General features: G+C 34.0%; 1 protein-coding gene across 28 annotated transcripts in view; it reads left to right on the top strand.

The window, feature by feature from the left end:
* LOC129808794 (zinc finger protein 384) overlaps window positions 1-16,926 on the top strand; it is a 183,694-nt gene that overhangs the window by 87,398 nt on the left and 79,370 nt on the right. For all 28 annotated transcript variants that reach the window (XM_055858652.1, XM_055858661.1, XM_055858658.1 and 25 more), the window contains one exon: window positions 12,753-13,017. In XM_055858652.1, coding sequence (XP_055714627.1) covers window positions 12,753-13,017 — 265 coding nt within the window. The remainder of the gene's footprint in view (window positions 1-12,752; window positions 13,018-16,926) is intronic.

Below are 16,926 nucleotides of genomic sequence, written 5' to 3'. Positions count from 1 at the left end.
CGGTTAAGATGTTTTTCTTTTCCTGTCCCTCTTTTTTTCTGTGTTTTTTTTTGTTTTTTTCGAATTCGGTTTCGAATCATTTCGAGCATCAAAATACAAGGGGTTTCTCAAATTTGGAATAGGGTAAAGTGATATAATTTGGAATTAGTGTTACAATTTGGACAATTCGCCGGTACAAAGTTGGATATGGCTTTTTTTTCTTGATAAGTACAGTACAAAATTTGTTTTTAAGCACAAGGAATCAAATTATAAAACTAAAGAATTAAAAATATACAATATAAAAATGAAGTACTGAATTTATCAAGACAAAAAAAGCCCTGTCCAAATTGTACCATTGTTCAACTTGTACCACTTTACCCTACTGACACATTATTCCGTTAGAATCCATAGAATACAAGGAATCACTCATAAGATTCTAATGGAATCTGAAATGATATTCCTTCAAGAATCACTGGAATCAAATGGTATCACAGAATCATTCTTTCCTAAAACTCCGCAACAAATAACGATAAGCCAAAGTAAATACATTACAGATTTCTATGATTTTTTCTTTAAAATTGGAATCAATTTTTCAAATTGGAGAATGATTCCCAACAGAAATCGTTTTTCAAACGCAAAGAACATGAATTTTCTCGAAAATTTGAAAAACTAAGCCCAATTATTATAACTTGAGCTTAATTAACCCATTCAGTCAATGTACCACAAATACTTGAAATAGAATGTTCACATTTTGGGATTAGTTTCCTACAGGTTAATAAATGATTTTTTTTTTGAAAAGAAATAATTTTTATCCATTATGGGGACGCAGGAAACCGCCCAAGAAGCAAAATAGCTGCCTTATAGAACCAAGTATTAAACAAGTCTCTTAGTGCACTTTTAAAGGACTTAAAGTGAGAATTTTCTTTTGAAATTCTAATAGAAGCTCTTAAGATCCTTAAGCGTGCGCCACTTTACTTATAGTAATCTCAGTGATGGAACTAAGAGCGTTATATGCAAATAAAAAGATTTTTGGTTCCATAGTGTCTTACTTAAGGAATCCTACAAGACTACATTAAGAAAAAATTGTTTTTTGGGCGCCCTCAAACACGCATCTTAACGGTCACTGAATTTAAATTCTGTTCATTAATTCATTACAAAGTCTATTGATTTAGATAGCGTAACTATCCAAGAAAACATATTGGCAACCAGAATTCAAATCAGGAAAGAGGATGAAGGTCAATTTTAACAAATTCGACGGGATGTCGCATTTTCCGTTCGCCATTTTGAGAAAAAAATTTGCATGACTTCACGTGAAACGAGAAAAGAACAACAAAATGTATTCCTATCTCTGTCGGGCTATTTTTTTTTCCAAGTAATTGAAGGACTAAAGTAACTAAAAATTCATTCCCGACAGAAACTCGAATATCAATTGCCTTGGAATAAATCATCTAAAATCACTCAATTTGCGTATGATGTATAATACAATGGTAATAAATGGGTTAAAAATCAACAAAAGGGAAAAGGAATCCACTTACAATCTGGAGTGACATAATAACTTATTTTCGACACTATCGACTGTGTCGATTCTAAAAAAAAATTAAATGATTGCAGAACTTCCTGTAACGAATATTAGATATTTAGGGGAAGTGCTTATAATTTTGGACAGTCTGCTTATAAGCATCGAAGTTCCAAGTTTGAAGTGCGATATTTTCAATACTAATTGACATTTCTTGTTACTCTCTTTTCAGAAGGATTGTTTAGAAACTTGGCAAGCTATTTATCATCTCATTTTTACTAAAATTAGTTTTAATACGTTTAAAAATGAATTGATAAGTAGAGATGAATTTGACTCTTATTTTGGACAACTTGGTTATTAATTTGGCCAACTTGGCTGTAAATTTGGACAGCTAATCCGCCTCAATAGGATGCCCATTGTTCTTCATTTGATGAACCAATCTTACCAAGTCCTCTTCCTGTTCATGGAAAGGAAACGTAGAATGTCACAGAAGCCCAGAAACTTTCCATATCATTCATTAAAGTGAGTTGACTTCGATACTCCAAGTACGTGCAGATTCGCTCATTCCCTGACCTTTCCGGGAGCCTTTCAAAGATTTTCTCACTACATCTCTTTCGTAGAGATGATGCTCCTTTGTTTCTCCAGGCATTTGCCCAACCTAGTCATCACAAAAGCTAAAACTTCACGAAATTTCGTGAGAAAAACACCTGTCCAAAATAAGAATCATCACCACACTGGTGAATGTCTTAAAAAATTTCCCATTTTTCACACGAAAAATATAATTCACAAGGCAAATCTCACTTCAGATCAAATGTACAAATCACCACTAACGTGAATCAACACAATATTCAATGAATATTCAATAATATCACTCAAAAACAGCGAACAAACTTTGTTAGTACTTCACCAAAACTAAATAAGACTGAAGTAAGCCACGAAGTTCTGTCATATTTCTCTTCTGCAATTGCTCACACTGAATTTTCAACAAAGCAATTTCAACTCAAATCATATTCAAATTTTAACGTATTTAGTGTCAAAATCTTCCAAAAAGAACAAATATTTAGATAGAATTCATTATTCATCAAATATTGGAATAAAAATCCATCATTTTAATCAATTTATTTTTATTGTCTAATGTTATCCTCAAAGTGTCCAAAATAAGAAACTGTCCAAAATTATGAGCACTTACCCTATAAGAATAATTCTTATTGTAATCCGATTTTGATGATTTTGAGTGATTCAGATAGCACATAATGAAATTTAATTGATTTCCAAAAATGAATATTAATTATTTTGTTTGAATGAAAAGAAATTAAAAGCAACTTCTGTTTTATAAGCTTTCTTAAGGAAGATTTCGGCAAGTTTTCTGTTCAAAATTCACGTTGCTTTTTCAATAATATCGAATTATTTTCAAAAACGAAATCAATTAAAAAAAATAAAGTGGAAATTCTGATAAAGAAAAATTATTTTTTACGTGTTTAAAATCAAGAATTTAATTTAAATTCGATTCAAATTCAATGATTTTTGAGTTTTTTTTTTGGTAAACTTGGAAAATCTAATAACTAAACATTTCAAAACGGTAGAAGCGTCTTTGTGTGAAAATTACCTTTTGGTGAAATAAATCTTAGTGTTTTGAATTTACTTTAAGTTTTATAATTTCATGTTTTTATTTTATAATGTTTAATTTTAGAATTGAACAGAAATTCTAATTTTTGAACAGGCAATACTAAAGATAGCCGAGGGAATAATATTAAGCGTACAAATTCAAAATACTTAAAATAACGGTTCAGAGGAGGGGTACCTTTGGGGTAGGAGCCCCGTCAACATTTCCTCTTTGCTATCCTCCTATATCCGCCACTGGATTTTACCGCGATAAACTTCAAAAATTGGAGTTATTACTAATTGAAGCAAAGAATTGTGCAAGGGGATGACATTAACTCTGAAAAATGCGACCGGTTTTAGTGTAATTTTTTCCCTGTTTTCGTACACATTTCACGAGATATCTCCAAAACCACGTAAGTTGCCAATTTAGGGTTTTCGGTTGCCTCTTCGTTATTAAATTGGCTTTTATTTTGTATTAGTATTTTTTGATAATTCATTGTACAATTACAGAAAACAGCTAATAAACTCAAAAGTTTTTTCGGCTCGCTAGAAACATATGGGAAACATAGGAAATGTCATGCCCCTGGAATTGTGACAGAAAGAAAAATTTAATTTTCTCCAAAAACAAACGAAATTGATCGTATTAACCAATATCTGAAATTCGAAGATATCGGGAATAAACAGAATCACGGAATGGACTAATTTACAATCACGGAATACCGAATTGAATTATTTAGAGAATCGCACATTTGGTATCATTAGAATAACATTGGGATCACATGGAATAAATGGAATGTGAACATAAATTTTTGATCTTGATAAACCCCTTGGCAAAATAGTCTTAGCTACTTATTTTTTTTCAAATGGCCAAATCATCAAAATCGGTTAACAATTTCTTAAGAATTTTTTCTTGAGGATTTCCAACTGAAAAGCCCAATTCATGATAGGATTTTCCTGTTTTAGGGAATTTTTCCTCACCTTTTTGAAGCACATACAGTTATCAAAATCGGTCTGAAACTGACTCTCTGATATGGAAATTTTTGCGAACACTTTTCTTTGTAAAATTCAAAAGATTTTCCGAAGTTTTTTTTTAAGCATTTCCCAGGCATTTCCACCAAGGAAGGCCTACCCAATGTCCCTAGGATCCCCTTGATATTTTTCCCACTATTTCAGTGCAATTCAGATCATCAAAATCGGTTTAAAAATGGCTCCGCTACAGCTATTTTTGTAGAAACTCTACACTCTTTCCCTGGAAAATTCAAAGGTTTTTCTGAGGCCTCTCCGAGGCATTTTTGAGGTATTTCCACCAAGGAAAGCCTACTAAATGTCCCTAGGATCTCCAAGAGTATTTTCCCACTATTTCAGTGCAATTGAGATCATTAAAATCGGTCTAAAACTGACTCTCTGCTATGGAAATCCTTGCGAAACCCTTACACTCTTTTCCCTGGTTTTCCCATTCATTTCCCGAAAGGAAAGCTCTCCTTGTGTCCTCAAATATGTATAATTTTATTGAAAAAATACCCTAGTCTCTCTGAGGGTAGCCAGAATCCTTAAAAACGGTTAGGAAATGGCTTTACTTTGGCAGCATTTTTGGATTCTTTGTTTTTTCTAAATTTCAAAGCCTTTCCCACGGCACTAAAAATGCGCAAAACCTACCTCTTGTCTCTAGCTACTCCTAGAGAATTTTCTCATTTTTTCCAATCAACCAAAAATCATCAAAATTGGTCTTGAAATAACTCTGCTACAGCAATTTTACCAAAAACCCTGACACTCTTTTCCTCATTTTGCTGATTTTTCTGCATTTTCTCCACGAAAACCCACTTTGACCTTTTCAGAGGATTTGTGGTAAATTTTCCCAATTTTCCAAAAACACCAATGCCCAAGAAAATCCAATGAAAATTGAATTAATGGGAATTTTTTTTTTGTAAGAAAAAAAGTGAAACCCTTCCACTGAAAGGCTTCTTGAATGGGTCAAATTGAGTCAGTTCTTAGGGCAATTTCCACCAAGAAAACACCATTTTCCACCTTTGGGAAACTTTTGGGAAATCTCATGAGCTTTCTTATTTTCTGGTAATCATCAAAATCGGATTCAGATTGGATTTTTGGTGAATTTTTAAACTAGAAATCTTGCAAACGAAGTTTTTTTTTTAGAGGAAAAGTGATATTTACCTGAACTTTGACACTGAGAAAATCTCTTAGCGGGATGAAAGGGCTGTGAAGAAAATTTTTATGGATTTTCTTGAAGATTTTTTAATTGGGAAAAGTCATTGGGATTGTATTAAAATTGGATTTTGAGAGAGAATGCTGCAGAGAGGTGCCATGGAGCATGTTGAGAGAAGTTTGGTGGCTTTTCCGAGGGCTTTCCCGCAAGAAAATGCCCATTGTGTCTTAAGGGGGATTTTAGGGAATTTTCTTGGCTTTTCAAAACTGGCTGAAAACTGAAAATCGACTTAGTTTTGGATTAGAAATGAAGGTTTAAGTGCAACGTTTGTAGGGAATTTTGAAGGAAGTTTAATGGGGTTTCCCGAGTCGTTTCAAAGCTTTTCCGACCAGTTGAGAACATTTTTGTATTAGAGTATATTTTGAGGAATTTTGCCAGCTTTCCAAATCTGGAAAATGCAGGAAAATTAGTTGACTTTTGGCTGAGAAATGAAGGCAAAAAATTGAAAAATTAACTTAGTCTTGACCGATAAATAGTGGTTTAAATGAAATCTTTGCAGATATCATTTCGAAAGTAATTCAAGTGAATTTTCCCGACATTTCCTCGGCTTTTTCGCTAAGGTAAATTTGTTCTTGTCTTAGAGAGGATTTAGAGGAATTTTCCCAGCTTTCCAAATCTGGAAAATGCAGGAAAATTGGTTGAGAAATGGAGGTTTATGTAGAAGCTTTGCAGAATTGCAGTCTTGACCACTTTGAGGGAAGTTTGGTGGCTTTTCCGAGGGTTTTCCCAACAAAAAAAATTTTCCTTGACTCTTACGGAGAACTTGGGAAATTTTTTCAATTTTCCAAGTATGTTATTAGCTGGAAAATCAATTGAGTTTTCCTGTTGAAATGAAGTTAAAATGTAGTATCGTATAGTTCGCGATGCAGATGAATTTTGAAGGTTTTTCCGAGGGTTTTCCCACAAGAAAATGCCCATTGTGTCTTAAAGGAGATTTTAGGGATTTTTCTGGACTTTCCAAAACTGGCTAAGAATTAAGGAATCGATTGAACCTTGGCTCAGAAATTAAGGTTTAAGTGCAACGTTTGCATAGAATTTTGTGAAAAATTTGATGGGTTTTTCAGGGCTTTTCAAGGGCTATTCCAACCAGCGGGGAATGGTTTTCCTCTATAAGTATCCTTTGAGGAATTTTCCCAGCTTTCCAAATCTGCAATGTTCGGGGAAATTGGTAAACTTTTGACTGAGAAATGGAGGTTTATGTAGAACCTTTGCAGATTTGCTATATGGATCATTTTGAGGGCAGTTTGATGGCTTTTTCTATGGGTTTTCCAACAATATGGAAACTTTGTAAATTTTCCGACTTTTCCGAATCTGGGGAAATCTGAAAAATTAGTTAAATTTTGTTGATTGATCAAGACGAAGGCTTAAGTGAACCCTTTTTGCTTAGGGTATTTCAAGGGAACTTTGATGGGTTTTCCAGGGCTTTTTCAGGGCTTTTCCGACAAGTTCAGAACATTTTTTTCTCAAAGTAGCCTTTGAGGAATTTTCCCAGCTTTCCAGATATGCAATGTTTAGGAAAATTAGTAAACTTTTGGCTGAGAAATGGAGGTTTAAATAGAATCTTTGCATATTTTCAATCTTGACCATTTTTGAGGAAAGTTTGGTGGCTTTTCCGAGGGTTTTCTTAACAAAAAATAATTTTCCTTGACTCTTACGGAGAACTTGGGAAATTTTTTCAATTTTCCAAGTATGTTATTAGCTGGAAAATCAATTGAGTTTTCCCTTAAAAATAAAATTAAAATGCAGTATCGTATTGTTGGCTATGTAGATGAATTTTGATGGCTTTTCCGAGGGTTTTCCCACAAGAAAATGCCCATTGTGTTTTAAAGGAGATTTTAGGGATTTTCTGGACTTTCCAAAACTGGCTAAGAATTAAGGAATCGATTGAACCTTGGCTCAGAAATTAAGGTTTAAGTGCAACGTTTGCATAGAATTTTGTGAAAAATTTGATGGGTTTTTCAGGGCTTTTCAAGGGCTATTCCAACCAGCGGGGAATGGTTTTCCTCTATAAGTATCCTTTGAGGAATTTTCCTAGCTTTCCAAATCTGCAATGTTCGGGGAAATTGGTAAACTTTTGACTGAGAAATGGAGGTTTATGTAGAACCTTTGCAGATTTGCTATATGGATCATTTTGAGGGCAGTTTGATGGCTTTTTCGAGGGTTTTCCAACAATATGGAAACTTTGTAAATTTTCCGACTTTTCCGAATCTGGGGAAATCTGAAAAAATTAGTTAAATTTTGTTGATTGATCAAGACGAAGGCTTAAGTGAACCCTTTTTTTTTAAGGGTATTTCAAGGGAACTTTGATGGGTTTTCCAGGGCTTTTTCAGGGCTTTTCCGACAAGTTCAGAACTTTTTTTTTCTCAAAGTAGCCTTTGAGGAATTTTCCCAGCTTTCCAGATATGCAATGTTTAGGAAAATTAGTAAACTTTTGGCTTAGAAATTGATGTTTATGTAGAATCTTTGCATATTTTCAATCTTGACCATTTTTCAGGAAAGTTTGGTGGCTTTTCCGAGGGTTTTCCCGTAAGAAAATGCCCATTGTGTCTTATGGGTGATTTTAAGGAATTTTCTGAGCTTTCCAAAACTGGCTAAAAATTGGATATTTGACTGAGTTTTGGGTTAGAAATGAAGGTTTAAGTGCAACGTTTGTAGGGCATTTTTAGAGAAGTTTGATGGGTTTTCCAGGACTTTTCCGACCATCCAAGAACATTTTTGTCTCAGAATATCCTTTGAGGAATTTTCCCAGCTTTTCAAACCGAAATTTGTCTGTCAAATTGGAAAATCTTTTCACTGTTCTGGATTATTTATATCAATAAATTTCCCAAAATTTCCAATTGTTCTTTCCGGAACAGGTAATTCCTGGGTAATTTTTCATTTTCTTACCAAATGCCAAGGTGGTAAATTTTCAATTGAAGTAAAGGAAAAAAAAACGAAAAAACGGTCAAGGGCGGAGCGTCATGGATGGCTAAAAAAAAGTTCCCCTCCTGCAGAGAACATTTGTTTCGGTTCGATGACTTTGACTCACTTTTTTTTCTGTCTTACCTTTTCTCACCTGAGTTGATGATGATAAGAAATGTTTCCCAATTGGCGATTCAGACGTTCTTTTTTTTCCCACCAAAAAAAAAATGAATTTGCACTATTGCGAAGTCCCCTTTTATACCAGGAAAAAAAAATGCAAATGAAACTATTTTTATTTTAGAGGGTTAAGACTTGAGAGTACTTGGTTTATGTTGGTAGGGTTCATTGAATAGAAGACCCTCCCTATTCAATTTTTAGTTCACTTTTTTTCCAATGCTTCATGCTCTCCCCTTGCTTTAAGGAAGTTTTTTTTTTAGTTTTTTTTTAATTTAAAAAAAAAAGGGATCAACTGTACTGGACATATTTGATGTCGTCTGTCAAATATTTAATAGAAGAGTCCTGCCTTAAGCAGGTTTCAGGATTTTCTCGCTTTTCCCCTCAAAAAGCTTCACTATAAATTTTTTGAGGGAGGAAACACCAATGATTTTCCTAGTAAATAGGATACTTAGAGCCCTACCGAAATCATTTAAAAATTGACTTCAAGGAGAAGTACCTAGGATTCGTACGATCCCTAGCTTCATAATGACTAAATTTTACAACTTCATAAGGTAACCCAGTAACAGGACGTTAACTGCACGTATTTAACCATTTTGAGCAACTTTCTTTCAAATTTGTCAACAAACTTTTGGCCGATTGAAAATGATCATTCTTTTTTTTTCTAGAAAAGAATGACTTAGATTGAGCCTAAACAGTAGTAGATTTTGATCCTCTAATAGTGTCTCGGAAAAGGTAAATGGAAGGGAAGTTTGGTGGCTTTTCCAAGGGTTTTCCCATAAGAAAATGCCCATTGTGTCTTAAAGTGGATTTTGGAAAATTTTCTGGACTTACCAAAACTGCCTAAAATCTGAAAAATCGACTTAGTTTTGACCGATAAAAAGTAGTTTAAATGTAATCTTTGCAGATATCACTTAGAGAGTAATTCAAGTGAATTTTCCCTGAATTTCCTTGCCTTTTTCGCTAAGGAAACATGTTCTTGTCTTAAGGGGGATTTAGAGGAATTTTCCCTGCTTTCCAAATCTGCAAAATGCAGGAAAATTAGTAAAATTGTGGCTGAGAAATGAAGGTGTAATTATAACCCTTGCAGATTTGCTAACTGGATCATTTTTTGAGGGAAGTTTGGTGGCTTTTCCGAGGGTTTTCCCAACAAAAAAATTTCCCTTGACTCTTACGAAGAATTTGGAATTTTTTTTTTTAATTTTCCAAGTATGTTACCATCTGGAAAATCAATTGAGTTTTCCTGTAGAAATTAAATTAAAATTCAGTGTCGTATAGTTGGCGATTTAGATGAATTTTGATGGTTTTTCCGAGGGTTTTTCCACAGAAAAATATTGCCTGTGGAAATAAGTGAAATTTCTTTGGAAATTTTTCAGCATTTCAGAAAGATTCTGGAAAATTCATTAGATTTCGACTGAGGAATTCGGGGCTTAAGGGCAATATTTATTCCATTATTTAGATTTAGAGTATTTTGAGGGAAGCTTGATGGCTTTTCCGGGCAGATTTTTCACCTGGATAATTTTCGGATATTTTCTCAGATTTCCAGAAAATTAAGAACTGGAAAAATCAACTTAATTTAGATCTCAGGAATGAAAATATAAGTGCAATTTTCGCATTGCACTTTAAGGGAGGTTTGAAGGGCTTTCTATGGCTTTTCCAGGGCTTTTCCGACCAGCCAGGAATGTATTTTGTCTGAAATCATCTTTGGGGAATTTTCTCAGCTTTCCAAATCTTCAAAATTCAGGAAAATTGGTATACTTTTGGCTGAGAAATGGAGGTTTAAATAGAACATTTGCAGATTTGCTAACTGGACCATTTTTGAGGGAAGTTTTGTGGCTTTTCCGAAGGTTTTCCCACAAGAAAATGCCCATTATGTCTTAAGGGGGTTCTTAGGGAATTTTCTCCAGTTTTCAAAACTGTCTTAAAACTGAAAATCGACTAAGTCTTGACAGATAAAAAGTGGTTTAAATGTAATCATTGCAGATATCATTTGGAGAGTGATTTATGTGAATTTTTCCGGAATTTCCTCTCTTTTTCCGGTAAGGTAAACATATTCGTGGCTTAAAGGGTTTCTAGTGGAATTTTCCCAGCTTTCCAAATCCGCAAAATGCAGGAAAATTGGTAAACTTTTGGCTGAGAAATGAAGGTTTAATTATAACCCTTGCAGATTTGCTAACTGGATCATTTTTTGAGGGAAGTTTGGTGACTTTTCCGTGGCGGTTTTTCCCGTGGGGATATTTGGGATATTTTCTCAGATTTCCACAAAAGTCAATACCTGGAAAAATCAACTTAATTTAAAGCTTAGAAATGAAAGTTAGAGTGCAATTTCTGCATCGTATTTCAGGGGAAGTTTGATGTGTTTTCTATGGGTTTTCCAGGGCCTTTCTAGGGCTTTTCCGACCAGCTGAGAATGTTTTTATCTTGAAGTATTCTTTGGGAAATTTTCCCAGCTTTCCAAATCTGCAAAATGCAGGAAAATTAGTAAACTTTTGGATTAGAAATGCAGGTTTATCTAGAACCTTTGCAGGTTTCCTATGTGGACCATTTTGAGGGATGTTCGAGGGAAGTTTGATGGATTTTCCGAGGGTTTTCCCACAAGAAAATGCCCATTGTGTCTTAAGTAGGATATTGCGGAGTTTTCCGGAATTTCCGAAACTAGCTAAAAATTGAAAATTCAACTTTTAGTCTTGACCGATAAAAAGTTGTTTAAATGAAATCTTTGCAGATATCACTTAGAGAGTAATTCAAGTAAATTTTCCTGGAATTTCCTCGCCTTTTCCGCTAAGGTAAACATTTTCTTGTCTTAGAGAGGATTAAGAGGAATTTTCCCAGCTTTCCAAATCTGGAAAATGCAGGAAAATTAGTTGACTTTTGGCTGAGTAATGCAGATTTATCTAGAAACTTTGCAGATGTGCTAACTGGATCATTTTTAAGGGAAGTTTGATGGCTATTTCGAGGGTTTTTCCACAAGGAAATTCTAATTGTATCTTAAGGGGGATTTTAGGGAATTTTCTGGACTTTCCAAAACTAGCTAAGAACTGAAAAACCGACTTAGTGTTGACCGACTAAAAGTGGTTTAAATGTAATCTTTGCAGATATCATTTAGAGAATACTTCGATTAAATTTTCCTGACATTTTCTTGGCTTTTCCGCTCTTGTCTTAATGTGGAACTATTGGGATTTTCTCAGTTTTCTCGAAAACCATTCGGAAATGGAAAATTTTCACTTTTTTTTTTGTGATTTTTTCCATGACTTTCCCAACAACTTTTGAAGTACTTTTTGAGGGGAATTTTTCCAATTTTCCCAATTGTATTTGTAATGATCTACCTCAAATTGGCCGAATTCCTTCGTCTTCCCAGAAAAGAGACCAGAAGAAAAGTCCAAAGTTGTTGGGTTGGGATATCTCAAAAGAGTGTTTCTTGTGCGGCTCTAAAAGAAAACTAAAAATGAAGAAAAGAAAAAAAAAAGAAAAAAATTGAAAGGAGATGCAAAGTGAGACAAAGAGAGAGATGGAGAGAGATGGAAAAAGAATGCAATGTGGAGAATGGGAGTATAAAAAGAAATGCTGTATATATGCAAGCGATCAACGAACTTAGTTGCTGGGATTTAGTGGTTTGGCGCGCGCGATAAAAAAAGGCGCGCACAGCAAGAAGACTAAATAAAATAAACGAAATACAAAAAAAAAAGAAAAATTAAAGAAAAAATGTAAAAAAAAGAGGAAAGGAAAGAAGATAGAGTTGGAATGTTTTTTTTTTTCAAGATCTTTTCCCGTCTTATTTTTATCTTCTTTTGCGTTTTTTTTTTTGTTGTATTTATTTGCAAAAGATATACCTCTGCAGCAAAAATAAGATACAGCAGAAAAAAAAGAGAGAGATAAGTGAGACTCATCGCATTTTATTCGGCAAGAAAGAAATGCCATTGAACTCTTTATTGGCGTAGGTTAGTGATACTTTTTTTATTTAACGAACAAATGGGGCTACAGATTATCTCTTTTTTTTTTTTTTGTTTAAATATTTATTCTCGGATCATTTGTACACCAATTGAGAAATAAATTAGGTCAAATGGACGAAAAAAATAACCTATATCAATCCCATTATGCACTGGGATTCAATCCCACTTAATACTGCTAGAATTCTGCAAGAATTTCTAGCATACCTTATGCCCTATAAATTGTCTTTATCTATTTCTTTCTTTTTTTTTTTGGAAGAGAAAAACAAGGATGGAGGGAAAGGCATATGGAATGTAATTTAAAGAGCAGGATCATCTTTTTCTGAGGGAGATTCAAAAAAAAAAAAAAAAAAAGAAATGAATTTTAAGAAGGAAACAAATTAACCTATTGCTCCCCTCTGGTGCATTGTAGATCTTCATGCACAAGAGCGCCATGCAGATGCAGCATGCCCGGGATCTCCAGCGAGGTGTGGGCGTCAGTGGGCTCAGTGGATCTGGCATGGGAACAGAAGTGAAGCCACATCAGTGTCAGCAGTGTCTAAAGAGTTTCTCAAGCAATCATCAGCTCGTCCAGCACATTCGTGTTCACACTGGCGAGAAACCCTACAAGTGCTCATACTGCGATCGCAGATTCAAGCAACTATCCCATGTTCAGCAACACACCAGACTCCATACAGGTTAGTCTTACCTTTTCCTATTACTTCTAAATTCTAGCAGTTTTTTTTTGTTTTTTGGGTGTGATTCCTCCCAATCACACCCAATTGTAAGGATCTTGACAGATCTGAGACCACTTAGAATAGTAGTCCCCTGCGCCCACCTGGCACATGATCTATAGAATTGAAGCCAAAGTTCACTTTTGAATACAAATACTTATGGAAATTTCTCTACATTTGTGACCGTTACGCTAAATAATTTAAAAATGGGAACTGTTCCCCTTTTGGATGTTATTGATCCCTGTGGAGGGATAAATATACTAGATTTCTGTCTAAATAACTTTTCCCGATTGGCTCTGTGAACTGAGTAAAGGATCTGGCTTCAAATAGATCCATATGAAAAAGCAAAACTTTCCACCCCAAATTCGACCTTGAATATTTCGAAAACTAGACTATGCATTTCCTTCAAATTTTAGTATGTTATAGCTGAGGTCAAGACCTTTCCAACGGTGTGTCACACTCCTCCCTTGATGTACCCTGACCCGAGCTATAGCCCAAAAATGTTTTTCCCGGAATGCATTTTTGGTGTTTACCAAGCGAATTCGATGAAAGGACAATGGGCAAAAGTGGTCTATGGTGCGACCACCAATGAGACCTATATCATTGAATAGGCCACACTGGTGACATTAACTTTGATAAATGAGACCGATTTTAGTGTAAATTTTTCCCTGTTTTCGTACACATTTCGCGAGATATCTCCAAAACTACGTAGGTTGCCAATTTAGAGTTTTCGGTTGCCACTTCGGTATTAAATTGGCTTTCATTTTGTATTAGTATTATTTGCTAATTTATTCTACAATGACAGAAAGCAGCTAATGAACTCAAAAGTTTTTGTCGGCTCGCTAGAAACATATGGGAAACAAAGGAAATGTCATGCCCCTACTTATATCATTGAATAGGTCAGGGGGGTGACATTTCGTACACATTTCACGAGATACAGTGCTGTCTCTCTATATGCACACTCTCTATATGCACAGCTTTTGTGTCGGTTGCATTCAAAATCAATTTGTTTACATTTTGACATAGTAATAAAGAAAATTATTTTCTTCGTAACTAATTTTTCTTGTTTTTAATTTTCTTAATTTTATTTTTTCTGTCTCATATTATATTTAAAATAACACGGGAAATTCTAGAACAATAAAAAATTGATAATTTATTAAAAGAAAGAAAAAACCGTTGCGAATTTCAAAAAAAGTTGTGCATATTCAGAGAGAGAACTGTCAAAAAAAGTACCCAAACTGTGCATATAGCGAGACAGCACTGTATCTCCAAAACTAAGTAGGTTACACTGAGAAAAAAAAAGTGGTGTGAATAACTTGTTTTTTCCTCATAACTTTAACACTTTTTAGGTGTAAAAATATATTAAAATTTTTTAATGTTAATTTTACACATTTTTAAGGTTAAGATTAACATGAAAAGGGGTAACTTTAACCCCTAATACAACTAAAAAGGGTAATATTTACACCAATTTCGGATCAATAATGCACAGGGTAAAATTAACATTTCCGGAATGTCATTTTAACTTTTTCGGATTTCTCTCTCACAGTGTACCAATTTAGGGTTTTCGGTTGCCTCTTCGGTATTAAATTGGCTTTTATTTCGTATTAGTATTTTTTTTGCTAATTCATTCTACAATGACAGAAAACATCTAATAAACTGAAAAGTTTTTGTCGGCTCGCTAGAAACATATGGGAAACATAGGAAATGTCATGCCCCTGGAATAGGCCATGGTTATTATTATTATTGTTAATCTATTGAGATATTGTATTGCAAAGTAATCATTTTTACAATATCCATATCCCGTGTTAGAAGAATCTGCTAAGTCCATTGTAGACTGTCCAGGAGCGCCTTCCCCACATTGTGTATGCTTCTTCTATGCTCCCACACTGAGAAAAAAAGAGGGTGCGATTAACATTTTTTCCTGATAACTTTAACACTTTTTAGGTGTAAAAATATATCAACATTTTTTAATGTTAATTTTACACCTTTTTAAGGGTAAAATTAACATGGAAAGGGGTAACTTTAACCCTTAATACACCTAAAAAGAGTAATATTTACACCGATTTCGGATCAATACTGCAGGGTAAAATTAACATTTTCGGAATGTTATTTTAACTTTTTCGGATTTCTCTCAGTGTAGAAACTATCGTCCCTTGTTATTAAACTGTAACTAACGTATTAAACAAAAAAATCATCCAAAAATTACGATATTGTATCGATTTTAAAATAAAATCTGCACAAAATCTGAGTAAAACGATCAAAATTGCGAAACGTTTCGTTCGGAAACTGTGCGGATTTTACATTCAATTTTAACCGTCTTATGCTGAAGCTGTGCGCTTTTTATTTGTAATCTATTCTTTTCGTGTTGAAGCTATGAGTGCACTACATACAAGAGAAATTATTTTAAACGTAAGTTGCGCGCAATTTGAACACAATATTAACCAATTTATGCTGAAGCAATGCCGGTTATTGTTATATCAAAATCTCATAAAAAATACTCTATATAATTACTATAAAAAATAATAAAGTTTTTTTTTTATTTTAAAAATTGATTGATCAAGTCATGTCATTGCTTTACATGTTTAGTTTACAAATAATATAAAATTATATTCTATTTTTCGTTAACGGTCAAAAAGCTTAGTGGACAGTGGGGCCGTGGCGGCCAAAAACTATTTTTTCAACTTTTTTTAACTGCACCAAAATTATTTTTATTTCATTTGGCATTAATTGAAGATCATTTTCCCAAATTTTCATGAAGATTGGTTGAAAATTGTAGCCTACAGAAATTTTTAAAGTCACCTTTTCTATGAATTTTTTCGTCATTTTGGGCTTCTCAGAGACATATTCAAGCACCTAAATGGTACGGCCAAGTGTATATTTCTGGAGAAATTATAAAATATTTATACAGAAGACGAAACACTGAATTGAATATGATCATTTTAAGTTATCCTTGTAAGGATTTTCAAGGATGTCTATTACGATAAAGCACAGAAATTATCAATTCTTAAGAATTATCAAAGGTTCTACTTATGATGCCGCTACTTGCCGCACTCCTAAATAGCATAATTTTTCTCTATTTTTAATCTACTTTAAAGAGATACTAAGCTCATTTTGCGCATTTTTGTGCAAAGGACCTTCCCAAGCAATTTTCTGAGACCATGCGCACCAAAAGTGACGTTTTTCCTACTCAAACTCCACCGACAGAGCAATTTACAAATATAATACTATAATTTTGAATTAAATGTATGTATATAATATATATTTTAACTTTGCAACCTCCGAGGAATATATTTTAGTGAAAAATCGGAAATTTTAGTGTATTTAAGTTTTTTTGTTCATTTTTTAATGTGATCCTTTTGGTCTTCTACAGCTCTAGAGCCAAACGGTTAGAGATAGCGACTTGGGATTTTGGGGAGACCCCCCATGAATCGACTCAAGGATGAGTAAAATTTCCCTCTCTTTCCTCCCACCCCTCTCCTTGCCCTCCAAAACGCGTCACGCGATTTTTTGGATATGTTTTAGAGATTACCTAGGCGTATGTTCATCCATATACGAAAATAGGGGGAGGTGGGGCTACTTATAACAAAACACGTACAAGTAATCATAAAAGTGTTAAGATCGAGCTGAAAACACGATCAGCTGAACCAGAAAACGCTGCAGATTTTAAGAAAAATCCTCGCCATTTATGATTGAGCTGTGCGTTTGAACGCAATTTTAAACATTTAGTCTTTTAATCGGGATTACTTTGACTGTTAAACTGTTTAATAATCCCCATTTTTATACTTTTTTATCGTTTAATACGTGTAAACTATGAACATCCAAAAATTTCATGAAGCTTGGTCGTTTTTGTGTCTTCCAAAACCATCGCGAAAA

The sequence above is a fragment of the Phlebotomus papatasi genome, chromosome 5 (assembly GCF_024763615.1).
Source record: "Phlebotomus papatasi isolate M1 chromosome 5, Ppap_2.1, whole genome shotgun sequence".
NCBI lineage: Eukaryota > Metazoa > Arthropoda > Insecta > Diptera > Psychodidae > Phlebotomus > Phlebotomus papatasi.
This window is presented reverse-complemented; position numbering and strand designations above follow the sequence as displayed.